Here is a 20155-nt window from a genome sequence, read left to right as displayed (position 1 = left end):
TTCATACTTTCTAACATTGTGTCTTAATTTTACACAATTTAAATCTGAACATGTTCTGAGTCTGTAGTGTTGATTAATAATGGATAACTGCTGTTGACACTGTTGTCCCATAATGCAATGCACAATGGAAATAAAGCATCTACTGACAGCTGGTAAAGACTGACACCATTGTTGTCAGTAGTGCAGTGGCTTTAAAAACACAAAACTAAAGTAATACATTTGTAGAATTAAACTTTATACTCAATATTTCTGAACATATCAAATTAGAAATTGGCAATAATTACCTGAAGTTATAATTTGGTGTATTTTATATTTCTACATGTGGTGGTTTTATGGCTTTATTATTTATTATGAAACATATTTAGCCACATGATCTTTGTACATACAGTATATTATCACTATCACTTATCATTATGCACATAACTATACTGTATGTCAACATGTAAAAAGAAGAAGAATAAAGAAACACTGACAAAGCTCAACTTCTTTGTATCTTGTTTAATTCATTGTGTGTGAAAACATGTAAGTCAGAAGTTCAACATGATCAACAGACCAGAAGATGCCACATTATTCCCACAGTTGGCTTGTTTAGACAATATTTAAACATAAAGACTTCTTATTCACTAACTTTCATCAAACACACATCAAAAGATCAAATGTTTAGCTTGTGTCATTATGTACGTAGTTGTACTCATTAAAAAGTAAAATGAAAAAATATAAAGAAATGATACAACAAAACTGTTTTTCTGTCAAAAATAATGAAAAAAGTTAAAATGTTAAAGAATAAAACTGTAAAAAGTAAAATAAATGTAAAAAATGTCATTACATAGCCTTTAAATGTTATACTGTAGGCCTTCATCATCATCATCATCATCATTATCTTTAGCACATGTCATTATGTACTTAGTTGTGTTAAAAGATGAATATAATAAAATCTTTGTACTCATTAAAAAGTGAAATAATACAGTAAAACAATAATAATGTTCTTAAAAGATAAAAACAGTTTTGTGGTGTTTAACTTGACTTGTTCAACATCATCATCATCATCATCATCTGTCACACATAATGAAAAAAGTTCCACATTAAAACATGAAAGGATGTCTCAGTATTTGTTCATGAATCAAAAAGTAATTTACATCAACATGAACACATTTGAACTGATGACAATTAATTTACTCTGCAAGAAAACATGAATCACTTCTTCACTGTAGCATTTTATGATTAGTAAGAAATGTTAAAGAATAAAACTATAATGTAAATAATAATATATGTAATGTAGTAATATAAATGTAAAAAGTAGTAAAATGTAATAAAATCTCAATACATGGCCTTTAAACTACATACTGTAGGCCTTCATCATCATCATCATCACACTGGTTACTGTTCACATAGCCATACATCATCATGAAAAAAGACAAAAATAAACAGTTGTAATCATAAAAAAAGAATAAAAACCCAAAATGTATTAAATCATGACCCTTTGTCATGTGGTCTTTGTATGACATCATCATAAAACAAAAAAACATCCGTATGAACACAAACCAAAAAATGAAGATAAAAACATTTTCTTCATCATGCAGAATAGTTATTATGCATGAGAGAGAAAAACAAAACATCTGTAAAATAAAATAAAAATACAGAATATTAATAAACAGTAAAATAATTAGTTTTAAAAAGGTTTAACAGTTGATCATAACTGCTTCCAGCTTTTCAACCCTGCAACTTGTTCAACTCATCATTTATTATTCATCATGTTCATCAGATCAAATGATGTCACACTATTCACTGTCAGCAGCTGGTTTAGTCTGTATTTGAGTTCAAACCACAAAGTCACATTTAAAAGAAACAACATTTAAAATAAAACAGTTAATATATTTAAAGTGTTGATCAGTCTTGAATTTAAATGATTGACCCTTTTGAAGTGTTTAGTCATCATGTCCTTTTGTTCAGTTTTGTTTAAAGACATTTTTACATTGTTCATTTTATGTTGAAGGCATCTTTTAACCCCTTCAGTGCTTGTTCCTTTGTGATTCCCTTCCAGGCATTTGGAACATCAGCTGGCTTAGCATCGTATTCTTGAGCAAATCTGTCATTGTATCGTACCAGTACATACTTCCAGTAGTCAGATGCCTCTATGCTGCGATCTGGAGGAATGTTCCAGTCTGGATAGTAAGTGTGATACTCTTTGTAAGGATGAGGCTCCCATTTAGTGTCTGAGTTTCTGAATTTAGCTTCACTGTGCACATCAGTTGTACACAGTGTTTCAACCAGCTTCTTAGTGTTTTCATACCTGTATCTACCAAGACCTTTTGGTCGATGAACAGCTGCATGATGCTGATCGTGTCCTTTTCCTCCAGCCTCACAGGGAACTTTACAAAAGGGACATTGCTTTCCACAACCAAACACTCGCTTGAAAAGCTCATCCTCTGGTTTGATTGGAAGTTTGTTCAGAGTCTCAGTGATGTCTTCAGACTTTGAGAATTCCTCCTGAAGCTGTTTGTTCAAGTCTTTAATTGACTTTTTGAGGCTCTTGATAAATGGATGACATGTGCTTTGGATTTGAAACAGGGAGGTTTTTTCATCCTCCTCTGAGATTGAGATGTCTTTGATCAAATATTTCTTCATGTTGCTGATGAGCTTTGTGATGCTTTCATTGTTGTCTGGCAGTTGAACATCATCTGGTCCTTTTGTGGCCTGCTCTAATGCTGCTGTGATTTTATCAACTATGACTTGAAGGTTCTTGTTCTTCAGTTTGCACAAAGTTTTGTCCTCAGACATTTTTTTCTGGATGTGCTGAAATATCCAATCCTTAACATATATTTCATAGTTACAAATGTACCTGACAAAACTGTTAAAGTCATCATTTTGCAGCAACTCTTCCTGAATGTTATACTGGAAAAAGGAGCGGGAGCTGTACTCTGCTGAATGACAACCTGTCACTATTTCATCCACAATGTCTATTCCCAAAGATCTATTGATGAACTCTTCCACAGCAGGTTTGATGCAACATCTGACAAAATCATTTGCTTTGCGTTGACAATCATCTCTCTCTTTGTATAAATCAAGAAAATCTGACAAATACTGTCTCTTGTCCTTCTCCAGCTGAGTTCGAGGATCATTATCAGACAAGAATTTTCTGTGCATTTTGAGGAATTCCCTTGAGGCAATGCCACAAATGTGAAGTTTCAGGTCAAACTCAAACTTGATTTTGACATGCTTGCCGATATTTTTAAGGGACTCATCGATTTTGTCCAGAAGTTCCTTTGTGAGAGTTTCTTCATAATCTTGGTTTGTCTTTACGCGATTAAGCACTAAATAACTGCAAGACTCAATGACCTCATTAGCTGTTCTCTGTAATTCTCTTTTTATGTCTTTTCTGCGGAACAGATTAAAGGTGTTTGGATTTTTTACATGCTCATTCCCAGCCTTAAACTCATTCTTCCCTATTTGTGTTAGGTCTCCAATGTTCTGTAATTCCTCATTGACATTACGGTTTAGGAAGTTTTTTATCAAGTGCATGAGGATGTTTTCAGATATATTTTGTTCTTTCAGACCAGACACATTTTTAGTGACACCAGTCCACATCTTTTCAAACTCGTCTTTCAGCTGTTCATCAGACAGTTTGGAGGTTTTACATTCACTTAGGAGCTTCATCACCCGCTCTTCAATCACTCCTCTGTATTTCCTCTGAATGCCTTGAACCTCTTTTCTCATGTGAAGTGTGCGATCCAGTTTGTTGTTCACGGAATATTGGATTCCCTTTGCAAGACTGCTGATGCTGTTGAAAAAATCAAACTTGTATTTTTCTATCAGATTTACATTCTGGTCTTTCTGTTTGTAGTAGTTGGTAAGTTTCTCCTCCATTTTTCTTTTTTCATATTTGACTTTTTCTGACACCTCAGATTTTTTGGATTCAACCAATTTATTTAAATGTTGGAGTTCAGATTTGTTACCACAATTTAAGATTTCCAACTCTGCATCTTTTTGCCAGTGGAGGATTTCTTTTCTGAAGTCCCATTCCCATTGACTGAACTCTTTGCAAAGGTTGTCGTAGGCCTGAGCCACAAGAGTGTTTCTGAAACTAAAGATGAAGTTCTCATATTTCACAGCTTTCCAGAGACTTTTAATCCATTCTAGAAACTCTGGGATCTGTGAGACTTGATTGTTTCTGTCTTCTGTCTCCAAAAGATGTTTCTTTAAATCTGCTAAAGCTGCACTGTAACCTGTGTTCACTGGTGCCATCGGAGGGGTTCCATGCCAGAGTCCTGGGATGTGCCAGTTGTTTTTGTCCATGTCATAGTCCAGCACATCTGTAAATGCTTTAATAGAAGGCTTCCTTTCCATTTCAGCAGCAATTTGTGTCATTTCATTGAGCTGGTCCAAGAGATACTTTCTGTCCGTTAGGTTTTTTGCATGAGCTGAAACTCCAGCAACATTTTGATGCACAAAATGACAAATTGGCTTTTTACCAATTTCCTTCATTCTCAAGAAAGCATGAACTGCAATTTGCAGGACATCTTTCATTTCTGTTGAGTTCTCCATTGCAATGTTAATAATGGTGACATCACTTAAACCAATCACAAAGGTTGCCAGCTGGTTGTCATGCTTATCACTGTCTTCTTCTAGTTGTGCCAAATGTGGAGACTTTAGACCCTCTGTGTCAATGAGAACTATAAAATCATAGTTAATCTCATGTTTCATATCCTCTCCAACTTTGAGGAAGAGCATATAAGCTCCTCTTGTGCATCTGCTGCTGCTGACAGGAAACTGCACACCAAACATGGTGTTGAGGAGTGTTGACTTCCCTGTACTTTGAACACCCAGCACAGTCAGTACTAACAGTCTGCTCTGTTCTCCAACCTTCTTGTGAAGCTCCATCAGCACATCTGTCACCCATCTCTCTGGGATGTTGGAAGCATCTCCATCCAAGAGCTCTAAAGGAAATCCATCCAACAGCATTTCAGCAGCCAAACCAGGGAGACGAGATATTTCATCAGCAGTGTTTCTTGAACCACTAATTGAGAACTCATAGATGAGTCCCATCTCTCTCATGTAATGCTCTACTCCTAAAGAAGTCTCCAGCAAAGCCTGCTCTAACTCTGCAATGATTTTCACATCTTTCTCCTTTTTATCACATTGCTCTTTCAGTTTATTACACAGTGAAGATAGTTGATTGACAGACCTTGAATGTGCATTCAGCTGAAATTTCATCCACTTAAGAAAATAATTTCTTCTGTCTTTGTCACATTTGTTTATGTTTTCAGTAAAACTTTTCATGGCTGTGGACAGTTTGTATTTGCTTTGCTCCTTCCTGATTTGTTGTTTTTTCTTCTGTAGCTGAGATTTATATTCCTCCAGTCCCATATCACCAGCTTTTGTCAGTCTACATTCCTCCATGTCCAGTTGTGATAATCTTTTCCAGTTTTCTCCTTGCAAAGGAAGTTGTTGTTTCTTATAGTCTGATATCTTCTGCCTCCCAATTCCTTTCACAATCTCCTCTGCTGCTTTCTTTTGTTCATGACTTTTGTTTTCATCCACAGACAGGCCAAGTTCAACAGCTTTGTCAACCACATTTTCAATGGCAATTGTGTTGGCTTCATTTGTCAGTGATTTTTTGATGGACATACAAAGATTCTTTGAAAACTCTGCAACATTTACGCTTGAGTCTTTAATTTTGCTTTTTGGTAGCTGTAACTCTGTCAGTGTTTTCTTGACAGATATCATGTCCTCTTTAGAGTTGTCCTTGTGATTAACAACCAAGAAGAGTTTGGATTTCACATCTTGAAGAGAAGTCAGAATCTTGTTCTCATTTTCTTCAACTTTGTCCAGAAACACAAAGGTAGCAGTTGACTCTTGAAAAAGAAAATGGAATTGTGCCAGTGACTCACAAATGTCTCCTCTCAAATTGGCAAAGGCTACTGGTCCTGGAAATATGTCAAGCTGTTCTCTGCCACAGGGAAGATACCAGCAAACCTCCACCAAACCATTGGCAATTCTTCTTTTAAGACTTCCTCCTTCCATATCTCTGTGTATGAACATGTGATTCTCTCGGCCACGACTGAGAACATGATTCAAAACCTGTGACTTGGAGAGACTACAGTTTTTCAGCCTGACAAAGGTAAAGAATGGTATATTTGCTTGAACAATGTTGTTTTCAACAAATCCTCTAGAGTCAGATAAATCATGTGGACGCCACTCTTTGACGATGTCTCTCAGAGCCCACAGCATCAGAGTAGACTGACTGTTATTGCCGTGAGGCAACAGCAGTGGGACAGAAAACTGACACATTGACATCTTGAGGGCCATTTCCTGTTGCAAGAAGCTGTCAGCACAATGAAAGAGTGCAACTATGAGGTCCAGAGGGTTAACCTTTTTGTCTGCAGAGTCATCTGCAGTGAACAGGTCAAAGTCAAACAGATCACTGTTTTCCTCCTCCTTCTCCTCTTCATCATTGTTTGATACTTGTGTACAGTTTCTGCATTCTGTGTTTACTTGAAAGAGTTTCCTGAGAAAGCACCATGGTATTTTCTCCAATGATTCAACAGTTTCATCATAAATGCTGTTTTTGTTGATTTCCAAAAGAGACCAAAGAGTGAGCTTGTTGGGATAAAATGTCTGCAGTCCAAGTTTGGAGAGAAAGGTGTGAAGGTCTATGAAAGAGAGAAACAGAAAATGAACTCTGAGGACTTAATATGCATCATAATGTTTTTTATTTCTATGCTGTTGGCACCCATCTGTATATATCCATAACATCTGGCGTTAGTAGCACTGTTGTTACACTTATAACTGTCTACACTGGATCAGATTATAAGTAAATAAATCAGAGATAAACAAAGTTGGAATATATTCATACTCATTTCTTGTGTCTTCAATGATAGATTTCTATCTGTGTTTCATGCATATGTTTTGTCTGTATTAGCTTTCTTTAAAAGTGTCTGCTGTTAGCACCACAAACTCAATTCCTTTTCAGCTCATAAATGCCAGTCATAACCTGCTCATAATCCAAACTGCTCTCAGGAGACAATTCTGCATACACCTCCAGTGCTTTTAACACACACTGCAACAGGAGCAACAACTCATCTTTGGGTCATTTCAGCGTTATCGTAACACGCTCAAAGAGAATGAAATATTCTTGAGTGATCTGCGGTGGGTTTCCAGGAAAAGAACAAATAGATTAATCTGGGTTAGAACCCAGAACCCTTGAAGTGAGGCGACAGTGCTGACCTCTGCATGACCATACTGCCGTCATTTCACTTTTATAACACTAACTTCCATGGAATGTATTTTTTTTATGGGAATTTTTCAAAATCATCTCAAAAACAGATCTGTGGTCTATTGTGCATCTATTTTGGAAGTCCCTGACATGAAGGAGATTGAGAGTGGTTCCTCAAAACCTAGCTTCTATTTATGTTCATTGCTCTGTTTTTGGAAGCCAGGCAAAATTTAAAAATCTTATTATTACAAAACAAAATTAGCAATTAGGCATTTATTAATTAAAATGATTTGATTCACAGTCTGTTGATTAAACTTGAGATTGAAATCTGGAGTTATAAAATCACTACAGGCTGCAACAAAACTTTTTTTCTTTAGACATTTACACTCAAATAGGTGTTTGACTAAATTTAAGTCATATTTAACATCCATATCAACACCATCTTCATTGCTTCATTTTGAACTGATGCTGAAGAAAAGTTTAACTCACCAGCAGATTGTCCATCTTTAAATAATATACCATGTTCCTTAGAATCATCCTTCATGGACACACAGCTGGGTAAAGGAGAAGTTGGTCTCTGCTTCTGCTGCTCTGAGCTTCAACACAACACAAACAGAGATTTGAGTATAAATAATGATGAAGGGATGATTTGTGTCATGAACAGATAAAGATCTCATCTCACCTTTGAGCTTCTGTGTCGCTGTCATGTTTCCTACACAGATCGGTTCTGGAGGAAGTGTTTCCCTCCTTTTTCTCCATACATGGATTCATAGCACAGCTGACACCTTCACACAAACACAACAACATGCTGTCAGAACTGCACTCACTCATTTCAACTAATGAAGCTTAGTGAAAGACAGGAAGACAATGTTTTTTGTGATGTCTCTCTCTCTCTCTCTGTCTCTTTCTCTCTCATCTACAGGGTTTCATTAATAGCAGCCACTATAGAAAACACAGCGTTGCCACAATGTTCTGGAGAGACGTCAAACAACCTTTGTAATAATTAACAAACTCAATATTATACATTCACTGAACGAAGATTCAACTAAATGTTATTAAAACAAATTTTAGTGATGACAATACACTGTTGAAGTTATTATTTATTAATATATTCATAATCATATATTTAACCCTGTGAACAAATGTAGCTATTATGCATTTTGACATGAGACTGTGTTGGCTGCACACATACACTGGAATGCAATTTATGACGAACAGATTATTAGATATTTTGTGTTTTTCTCAGCAGTGTAGTGAGTCACATTAGAGAGCCATACCACAAAGCAAGTTGAGTGAGCTACTGTTTAGAACCAGGGGAAGGACACTTGGCTAGTCACACAACAAAAAAAACGTCTTTTTTTGGAATATCAGTTGGTAAACAATTTGTTTACATTTCCAAATAAAGTGTTTTACGTCTTATTAATTAATTTCTCTCTCATCATCCATCTCCTGCTCTGTTGACACACGTGAGGGATTTGTGGGTCTCTCAACAGCTTCATAAAGGTCTCATATTTACTAAAGCCCAACCACATGAAAGCAGTTCAAGCCCCTGAATTTATGATTTTAAAAATTCCGACCTGGCCAAACATTTGGGGGTCCTTATCAAAATATGCTTTGGGGCCCCTCAAACTGTTGTATGTTTGGAGTGATTTACTCATTACCTTTTTTGCACTGAAAGTAGGAAATGTAGCTACCTTATCTATAGGTTTAACTAAAACACATACAGTAACTTACCAGTATTATCAGTTTCTTGGGTACGATAACCAGATTCTGCACCAGAAGTAGAGGTGGTCAACGGACCTGCAGTGAAATAAAGAAATTAATTAAACATTTACTTACTTTTAAAAACACAGTCTATCATTTCACCCCCTTTATACTCATTAACAATAGGAGCTGTGTTTATTGACACATGTGACTCTTTTCTAACCATGCACTTAAGTAGTTCTCCTGGAAATGTTAGGCCTTTAATACAGAGACTAAACTGGACCTGTTTCTGTCTATATTTATATTGTTCTGTTAAATGTGTGATAACACCAGATCCCCAGTGAACATTACAGTGCTATAGATAATATTAGATATATGGATAGAAAATGGTTTTCCTGCTCCACTAGAGCAGCTTTGCATGTTTCACATTTCAAAAAGCTCCTTGTTTCATTGGTCCTTTATGCAGCCGCTCAGTTCAGCCTCTGTCTCTTAACAGGCCATTGTAGCATCCGGTCTCTGGAAGCCCCCTCCCAATGAGCCCACTGTGTCTCTGATTGACCAGATTTCAGGAACATGCCTGGATGTGTGATTTATCTTAAGTTGCCACCAATGCAAACCCAACATTTCCTGCTTTACTGCTTCATATTAAAAGCTTTAAATGAATAACTGAAGAATTATTTATGAATTTACAGAAAGTGAAATGTGTTCCTACCAAATTTGTTTCATTAGCAGCACTAAAAACAAAATATGGACATATTTGGAGCTCTTTATTCAGCCAATCAGTTATAATGCAGGGAGAGACAGTACAAGTAGAAACAGCCACAGTGATGATGATGTTTGATGAAGAGCTGCAGACCAAAAGCACACCTCCAACAGATAAACTACTTATTAATGACTTTGTATTGCTGTGCTTATGGAGTTATGGTCCAGTGTGACTGACCCAAAACACTGGAAACATGCCATAATGACCCAGTGAAGTTGTGGGCTGTGTGCGGAGCAGATGATCATATAAAGAAAACTGTTACCAGGCTCAGGCTGAAAGTAGAAAAAACATTGGAAACCAAATGTTGAGAGCAGTTTAAAACCAGTGCTTTTTGTTCACAGGGCAAGGCAAGGCAAGGCAGTTTTATTTATATAGCACATTTCATACACAATGGCAATTCAATGTGCTTTACATAAAACAGAAAAACATGTAATTTGAGAAACTTAAAACATACAATTAACCCCCACCCCCCATAATAAAAACAAAGTACAGAAAAATAGAAAGACATAAATAAAATGATTGCAGCATAAAATAATAAATTAGCTTTAAAATCATTAAAAGGACATAGAGTGCAAATGAAAGATTAAAATGTAAAGTGCTTTAAAAGAGCTCAATCATAAGCTCAGGAGAAGAGAAGTGTTTTTAACCTGGATTTAAAAGTGTTCACTGTTGGGGCTGATTTCAGTTCTGCTGGTAGTTTGTTCCAGTTGTGTGCAGCATAGCAGCTAAAAGCTGCTTCACCATGTTTAGTTTGAACTCTGGGCTCAACTATCTGACCTGAGTCAGTAGATCTCAGAGCTCTACTGGGTTTATATTCTACTAACATGTCATTCATGTATTCTGGACCTAAACCATTCAGTGATTTGTAGACCAGTAGCAGAACTTTAAAATCTATTCTATAGCTGACTGGGAGCCATTGTAAAGACTTTAGAACTGGTTGGGAGCCAGTGTAAAGACTTTAGAACTGGAGTAATGTGCTCTGATCTCTTTGTTCTGGTCAAAACTCGAGCTGCAGCGTTCTGAATGAGCTGCAGCTGTTTAATGCTTTTTTGTGGGAGTCCAGTCAGAAGACCGTTACAGTAGTCGAGTCTACTTGAGATGAAAGCATGAATCAACTTCTCCTGGTCTGTTTGAGACATAAAACCCTTCACTCTGGATATGTTCTTAAGCTGACAGAAGGCTGTTTTGGTGATTGATTTGATGTGACTGCTGAAAGTCAGATCTGAGTCAATCAGCACGCCAAGGTTTCGGACTTGGTCCGTAGTTTTTAGAGAGAGTGACTCGAGATGTTTACTGACAGCAATCCTCTTCTCTTTATTGCCAAAAACAATGACCTCAGTTTTGTCCTGATTTAATTGAAAGAAATTTTGGTTCATCCAGTTTGTTACTTGCTCTAAACAGTGACACAATGACTGTATTGGACTGTAGTCATCTGGGGACAGTGCTAGGTATATCTGTGTGTCATCTGCATAACTGTGATAGTCTACATTACAGTTCTGCAGAATTTGACCCAAGGGCAGCATATATAGACTGAACAGAAGGGGTCCAAGAACTGACCCCTGAGGAACTCCACATGTCATAGCCACTCGATCAGATTCATAACTTCCAATGGTCATAAAATAACTCCGCTCTTCCAAGTAGGACCTGAACCAGTCTAGGACTGTTCCGCTGAGTCCTGCCCAGGTTTCCAACCTGTTCAACAGTATACTGTGGTCCACAGTGTCAAATGCAGCACTGAGATCCAACAGGACCAGAACTGACACCTTGCCTGAGTCATTGTTCAACCTTATGTCATTTAACACTCTAATAAGAGCTGTTTCTGTACTGTGGTTAGGTCGGAAGCCTGATTGAAATTTGTCAAAAAGGCCACTGGAGATCAAGAAATTGCTGAGTTGATTAAAAACCACTTTCTCAACGATCTTGGCTATAAAAGGAAGATTTGAGATAGGTCTGTAGTTGGTTAACATGGAAGCATCCAGCGTTCTCTTTTTTAAGAGTGGCTTAATGGCAGCTACTTTTAGGAGTTTAGGAAACACACCTGATTTAAGTGAGCTATTTATTACTTGTCGCAAATCAGTTTGGACAGAGTTCACAATAGTTTTAAAGAAATCTGATGGCATTGTGTCAAGACAGCATGTTGATGGTTTTAGATGCTGCACTGTTTCCTCTATGGTTTTTTGGTCAACTATTTTAAATTCTGACATTGCAGTTGAGTTATTCCTAGGAGGTCTTAGGGATTGCATCATTTTATTGTTTTGTTGATTTGTGTTGATATTTAACCTTATGGACTGGATTTTTTCACTGAAAAAGCAAATTCATTGCATTTTTCTGTGGAAAGGAGTTCTGGAGCTATCTGTTGAGGGGGGTTTGTAAGCTTATCAACCGTAGCAAACAGAGTACGAGTGTTGTTGATGTTCTTATTAATTATTTCAGAAAAGTGTTGCTGTCTAGCTTTGAGTAACTAGTAGCTTTGAGTAACAGGGATAGCTGCTACATATATTTACCTGATTATTTGACACTTTGGCCTCATTAAACATGAACATCTGACAAAGTAATGTTATATTGGACTGAAAATGAGGAAATAAAAGGTCCCATTTAAATGATAATGATAGATGATGGTTTAAACTGAAGAAGAGCATTTTACCCTTTTTAAAATTCATTAACTTTAATCATTTACTTTCATACTTGTGTATATAAAGGGGCAGTAAACAGATATCTTGGGGTAAAAAAGACAGATTACAGAATAAACTCTAGCGTATGACTCCCAAATGTTATATTTTGTTTTCTGATAAAAATCTGTTAATTGTCCGTCTAAGCAACCAAAGAACCATAAATGACTTTCTTCATTTATTAGAAAGATTTTTCTTTTCACAATCTGTTTTTTCTCTCATTACCTGTTATTATGGATAATGGTTTGGCGTAATTTCGACCTAGTGTCATATGAACCATGAGGTCTATCTAATCAGCGCCTCAGCCTTTTCATCTGGTCGGAAATTAGTGGAGTTATAGCCATCAGCTGAATGTCTTAATACAGGCGCTAACGGGACCACCAGGCGCTAATGGGACCACCAGTGTATCTGGTAAATGACTCCACTAATAATGTCTGGATTGTTATGAAACTTCTACAGTAGTACAAATAGGCTCTTTACTCATAGATCGATGCATTGGAAAGTTTGTAAGTACACCAGGAGTTTATTAAAATAAACACTTACCTGATGGCTTTTACTCTGCTGCTACTGCTAATGCTGTAAACATTGTCGAAATATCGCAACCACACAGTATTTCAGTGATCGCGCGATGTTTCGACGATAGCCGCAGAGTAAAAGCCATCAGGTAAGTGTTTATTTTAATAAACTCCTGGATCCTTCATCAGAAACAGTAATAACGGCGGGACTAAGATGCAAGAGAGGTAAACATGGATGCAATTTAAGAGAATTGAGAAGTACCCAAGTACTCCGGCCTAGAAAGGAACCTGCCCCCCAGGTGAAACTAATTCTCCTTGATGACAGTATACTACTATGACTTATTAATACTATTAAACTACTTGTTATGAACCCAGAAATACAAGATAGTGTGGCTAAGACTGATGTAAGAAACGAATGCTCTCCTGGTTCCTGGTTTAATGTCCATTATCTCAATGTACAGGCATTAAAAAGAGTCTATAGTTTACCTTTATGTTCTTCAAGCTGCTTCTTTTGTATTTTCTCCTCAGATACCATCAGAGTCTCTGACTGACCCTGTGAAAAGTAATGGTAAATACTTAGTAGAGAATAAAAGTTTTTGAACAGTCTGCTTCATGTAAATTCAGACTTTAAAGACAACTAATTGTGATCTCCACCTGTGATGTGAGGAGCTTCTGTATCCTGCAGCAGAGGAAAGGTTTGTTCAGTATGCTGCTGACTGAGGGTCTCTCTTCAGGGTCACGTTTCAACAGCTGAGCCAAGAGGGAACACAGTTCTTGGGAGTAGTGATCAGACACAGGAGGGTATGAGCCACGGATGAGTTTCTGTTCTAGGTCCTCCCTACTGCAATCCTTAAATTGAGAAGAAACATATTTAGTTATAACCACTGCAGAAAAAAAGTGAGAAAAGAAGAGATGACCCATTCTTTCTTGGTAAGCATTAGACACACAGGGAACAGATCTAAATCAGTTGTGAGAACATTGCAATGCTGTATAAGATACATTAAATGTACATAAAGTAATAAACAGCTCACACACAAAATACTTACTGCAGGCTGAAGAATGCACATTTCATGCAGGACACAACCTAGGGCCCAAATATCACTGCAGAGGGAGAGAAAGTCAGAGGAGAAAGCAAACAAACAGGCTGAGATCAGTTATGAAGGCAGCTTTATATTTATTCAATAAGTCACTTTAAGATGGAGAAAAAGGGTTTCATTGTTGAGAAAACTCAAATACACTCAAATATCTTTTAAAACACGCCATGACAGATTAAACGACTTATTTTTATCATTGTTCCTGCAGTTCTGCTTAATTTACTTCATTCAGTTAACTAAAGTGGATTAGGTTACATGCAGACTTATAATAGTTTATATTCATCAGCAGGTTTGTTTAGTAAAGAGGAGACGTAGAAGACTTTGACATTTTCCATAAGTCACCAGTTCAGTGGGGAGAAAATTTGTCCACTGGATTATTATTAAATGTTCATTTACACCATAAATGAGACAAAAACAGAACAGCACATGAAGTTAATACCTTTTGTTGTTGTATGGTTTGTTCTCACAGATCTCTGGTGATATGTAAAGTGGTGTTCCTATCTGTGTTGTTGCCAGTTCTCCAGTACTGGAAATGAGAAGAGAATAAAAAGCAGACAGTATTATGATTTATTATTTCCATTTTAATCTTGGTTCTATAGCAAGATCAGCAGTCAGATGACATTTTACAAACCTGTTCAGCACTCTTGCAATTCCAAAATCTCCAAGCTGTACAGTCCCATCTTTTGTCAAAAATATGTTCTATGTAGAAATTATAAAAGACATAATGTCATTATCATGAAGGTATACAATACAAATAAAAATGCATCATTACTGAGGGAAGATCATGTGATGTATGAAGTAATACCTGTGGTTTAATGTCTCTGTGGAGGATGTTGCTATCATGGATGTGTTTTAGTGCCAAACAAATCTGCACAAACCAGTCCAAGATCTAAGAAAGACAGGAACATAAAGACACAATGAAAGTATCAACTTTTAAACCCCCATTGAGAAGGGTGTAAATACATTTCAAAGAAATATATAGTGAAGTGAAATACAAAGTGTTACATGATTAATTGTATCCATGTTATTATCTTCAATAGTTTGTATCTTACTTGCTCTTCTGTGAAAAGATTTCCTTCCTGATATTTGATCTTCATGGAGAGGTCTCCACCTTCACAGTAGTCCATCACTATATACAGACAGTCCCCCTCTAAAAGATTTTATACAGCATAAGGAACATGCATGCAGACATTTGTGCATCAAGATTCAATTGTATTGTCATTCACTAGAGCATACGAGATGCAAAGAGAACGAAATTATGAGCACAGCTCTAAACACATAGATGACCTGTGATTCTTAAAGGTTTCAGCTAAAATCATTCATACCTTCAAAAGATTCCTTATACTGGACAATGAAGGGATGACTCATGTTGGAAAGAACTTCAACTTCTTTTTGAGCTTTCTGCCTCTCTTCAGTCGACATCTGTCAAAGTGAGAACAGATAATGTGAAAGAACAAAGTAGTAAAGCAAAGCTCAAATGAACACTGAAACTGTGAAACATTATGCACATGGTGCTTACTTCAGATATGAAAATCTCCTTGATGACGTATTGTTGTCCATCCTCTTTGGATTTGATGACGATGACTGTTCCAAATGTACCTTTGCCAATTTTCTTCACCATTTCATACTTATCCATGTTAGTGGAATGACTGTCACCACGTGTTTGTCCTACAGAGACACAGACAGCTGATTACAGACAAATAGGCATACAGTAGGCAGACGAAGGAGCAGAAGCAATGTTGTTGTTGAGGTATTTTTATACATTTCTCGAGGACCACTTAAAATATTATAGAAGCATGATATACAAAATTCTGGTGCTTTCTTGGCGCTACAGTAGCACTACCTCCATTTTGGTCTAAAAACACCATCACTTTCATTCAAATCCATCATGGTGCACACCGTAAATCAGCAAATCAAAAGAATATTTCTCAAAATAAGTCGTCAGTACATTGTATGACACTTACGGTATACTAGTTACATAGTAGAAATACTATTACTACATTTCCATTACTCTCAATACCTGATTTGATATGAAATCCAATGCAGGACACACTCCTCAATTTAAAGACTTTTTTTCCTGAGCTGAGTATCTGAGGAGAGAGCCATCTCACTTCCTTCATATTTCTGTGGAGAGTTGTACGTGCACAATATCGACCAGGAAGCAAGAAGTAAACAAAAAAAGCTAATTAGTTGCTTGCTGGCTATGTATAGACGGAGCTGTCTTGGCTGTTAACATTAATATACAGGGTTTACTCTGCCTATCTAACCCAAAAGTCTTAACTTATAATGTTATTTTGTAATTCGTCTTCAGGAACAGAAGCGGTTACAAGCAGTTTTTGATTTAATGACTAAATGATTACATTTGTAAGATCAAAGTAACCTGTATTGTGAACTACGCTGTCACTCAGAAACTAATGTTAGCGGAGCGATGACCTCTAGCATCAACAAACAAGACCTGCTGACGAAGGCACACTACAGTATTAAACAACTTAAACCAACTCTGAGATGAAGAAAATAACTGTTCAGTCTGTCTCATCTATGCTGGAGAGAAGACTCTTTTATTAATGAACACAGTCTGATTAATAGTTTTTTGTTCATTAAACTTGAATTTGAAATTGACCATCAAGGAACTAAAATCACTACAGACTACTTCTTTTTCTCTCATTCTTTTAGTTAAGACATTTACACTCAAGTGGGTGTTTGTCTGAATTAAACTCATATTTAACATCCATATCACACCATCTTCATCTGCTTCACTCTGAACTGATGCTGAAGAAAAGTTTAACTCACCAGCAGATTGTCCATCTTTAAAACATATAGGACGTTCCATAGAATCATCCTTCATGGACTCACAGCTGGATAAAGGAGAAGTTGGTCTCTGCTTCTGCTGCTCTGAGCTTCAACACAACACAAACAGAGATTTGAGTATAAATAATGATGAAGGGATGATTTGTGTCATGGACAGTTAAAGATCTTCATCTCACCTTTGAGCTTTTGTCTCGCTGTCATGTTTCCCACACAGATCGGTTCTGGAGGAAGTGTTTCCCTCCTTTTTCTCCATACATGGATTCATAGCACAGCTGACACCTTCACACAAACACAACAACATGCTGTCAGAGCTGCACTCACTCATTTCAACAACACTGAGAAAGTTTACTTGGAAAATGATCACCTGCTTATTCCACATCTGTTCAGATAATTAATATCCTCAGCTACATATATTTGTTAATACAAAATGAAACATCCAACTTCCCATTTTTTGGGAGTTTCTCTGACTGTTCTGAAGGATTTATGAGCAATGAAAGGGGCCAACAAGTGGGAAATGTAGCTATCTCTATAACTTTTACTAAAACACATAACTTACCAGTATTATCAGTTTCTTTGGTGCCATAACCGGATTCTGCTCCAGAAGTAGAGGTGGTCGATGGACCTGCAGTGAAATAAACACATTAATTAAACATGGTCTAACTGTTTAAAATGCAGAAGGCTACTTTGCACCCCCTTTATAGTCTTTCTGTGCTGTGGTAACTTGCACCTGTGACCCTTTTCCAGCCATGTGCTTTAATAGTGTTCCTGGAAAGGGAATTGAAAGAGTAAGCTAATACTGTTAGCCCTTCAGTGCAGAGGCCAAACTGGACCTGTATCTGCCTACATTTCTATTCTGCAGTTAAATTCTTTATGACACCAATGTGAACATCACAGTGCCATAGATAATGTTAGATATTAGATTATGGCATGCTGTGTGTGGACCAGGTGACCATATAAGTAAATCTATCATGAGCTGATGTTGGCTGGTTCTAAATATAACCAAACTGAGCATTCAGAGCGTTTTTGATTACTTCAACATACGCTCACCTCATTATTTGAGACTTTGGCCATTTTTAATTAATTAATTAAAAATGAGGGGACTTAAGTCCGACCCTTTCAGACCACGTTATAGATCGTTAAAATAGGGCCATAACGGTGTTTTGTTTAAGGGCACCGTAGTGATTGATATGTGAAGAGGTTTGGCTCTGAGCTTCGGGCTCAGCTGCTTTTATGAGCACTGTTTACCTTTTTTGTTTAAGTTAAACAGTTGAACTTTAACTGTCTTGTCTAAGAGGATTGTTGTTGGACTATAAGTTACTGGAATAAAGATTTGAGGAGAAACACTGTATTTTGTGGATTCATGGCATTTTTACACGTTAGCTTATTGTGGTGCACTTTTATATTTGTGCTTAATCATTAATTGAGTGAATGGATTTGAATATTGACTCTTGAGAATCACATTTAAAATAGATGTGAACTGAAACTATCAATTCTTAAGGCTGTGTACCTGACTTCTCTTCTTCTTTGTCCATTTTTATGTCTGACTCTGCAGTCCTCTTCATAAACCTGGGGACAAAAGTACATTTTTATTTTGTACATTGCACCAATGAAACCATCAAATATATAATAATATAAATCAACAAAACCTGCATTCTTCATGTCTCTTTTATAACATTTATACAACAATCAGCTATGAAAACTCAACAAGTCTGTGTCAGTTCTGTGTCATTGGGTCATGTCATATCTGGAAGTGTTATGTTTTTGTTTCAGTCACTGACAACTGCAACACAGGAAAATCTTACACTACTGAAATCATTTTTGATGATGCATCTTTCATAAAATATTATTAATATATGTAGTGACTAGTCCTAAACTTAACGCCACTACTGGCTGCTAATGGCAGAGGTGGAAAGAGTACTGAAATATTTGACTCAAGTAAAAGTACCACTACTTTGATGAAATTTTACTTGAGTACAAGTAAAAGTACTGGTCTAAAAATATACTCAAGTAAAAGTAAAAAGTAGCTTGTTAAAAAAATACTTTGAGTAAAAGTTACTTAGTTACTTTTATAACGGGGGTGGGTGGGTGGGGGGGCTGTAGGACAAAGTGATGGCTCATAAATCTCTAACTAGTTGTTTTAATTAAAGATAAAAGGTATACATTTACAAATTCAGCTTCAATGACAAAATATGTCGACACACACATTTAAAACATTTATGGAGATATGTGTCATTTTAGTGAAGACCATCCCATAAAACATTTTCAAATAACACAACCATTAAATTGAAGATGGCATAATTGTGGATTCTGTAAACCCGGAGCGATTTTAGATTTTTTTTGTTGGATTTTCTAACACCCCTAAAGTTGATCTCAGCACCCCTAAAAATAAATGATGAACCCTCCATAGTCTCTAAATATTGTGTGGGAAACACTGAATGATTATTGGGGGTTTTTAAAACATGTGCAGGGCATTGAATGTCAAATTCTCATTAGGAGCTGAGCCCCTCTAAAGCTCTGATCCTAGTCCTACAATCACCCCGTTGTAAACCAACAGTCATACTGCATATCTATGAATCACTATGGGTCAAAGTCACAAGAGCAATAACTTTTCTTTACATTATCCAAAGAAGACCAAACTTTTAAGTACCCATGTTTAAAAGGCTGTGCCCCTGTGCAGCTTTCGCTCAATTCTCTCATTTCCGACGCTGTCCTTTTCACGTGAACGCATCATGCGCAATGCCTCGTCCTACACGGAGAGTGAGACAGATGACAGCACAACGTCTAATGGACATTTCTTTTAGAGTTTGTTGTGTTGTGTTAGAGTTTATATGTCGCTATGAGAGCTAGCTGCCAGGTGTAACAGGCTGCATGAATGTTAAGTTATTGTATCATGCTGGTTAATGATTCTGTACGATACTCTTTGCTTTAAAAAACATTCGGCCAACATTTTTTACTCAGTAACGGATGTGATTTAAAATGTAGCGAAGTACAATACTTCACACAAAACATACTTAAGTAAAAGTAAAAGTACAGATTTTTAAAACTACTTTAAAAAGTACAAGTACACAAAAAAACTACTCAATTACAGTAACGTGAGTAAATGTAATTCGTTACCTTCCACCTCTGGCTAATGGTTAGATGTTCCGACGTGCACTCAATACGCAGACTACTTAAGTTGTTGATAAAATTATTTATTCGTCGTTTAAACACAACGCTTAATTTTCGTTTGTTTGCTCTTAATACAAAAATAAAATAATAAACCAAAACAACAGAAAATAGTTGCGACCTGAACGCAGTCAAAAGACTTTATGCCTCACCATCAGCGCACCTGTGGTGATTGGCATTACCCTTTAAAAATAAATCAGTGCGCTGCCAGCATAACCATGCAC

General features: G+C 36.7%; 2 protein-coding genes across 2 annotated transcripts in view; both read right to left on the bottom strand.

The window, feature by feature from the left end:
* Positions 1-20155, bottom strand: part of LOC128360780 (serine/threonine-protein kinase Nek1-like) — a 116993-nt gene that overhangs the window by 62146 nt on the left and 34692 nt on the right. The window lies entirely within an intron of this gene.
* LOC128370225 (interferon-induced very large GTPase 1-like) lies at positions 1952-18298 on the bottom strand. Its single transcript, XM_053330955.1, has 17 exons — positions 18274-18298; positions 17323-17388; positions 16943-17045; positions 16749-16855; positions 15478-15626; positions 15284-15380; positions 15011-15108; positions 14764-14847; positions 14590-14657; positions 14398-14484; positions 13911-13965; positions 13519-13713; positions 13351-13417; positions 8948-9013; positions 7896-7998; positions 7733-7809; positions 1952-6650 (listed from the first exon to the last, which is right to left on the bottom strand). Exons 1-17 carry the CDS (start codon positions 18296-18298, stop codon positions 1978-1980), a joined length of 6120 nt encoding a protein of 2039 aa, XP_053186930.1. The 3' UTR covers positions 1952-1977.

This window comes from Scomber japonicus, chromosome 1 (assembly GCF_027409825.1).
Source record: "Scomber japonicus isolate fScoJap1 chromosome 1, fScoJap1.pri, whole genome shotgun sequence".
Lineage (NCBI taxonomy): Eukaryota > Metazoa > Chordata > Actinopteri > Scombriformes > Scombridae > Scomber > Scomber japonicus.
This window is presented reverse-complemented; position numbering and strand designations above follow the sequence as displayed.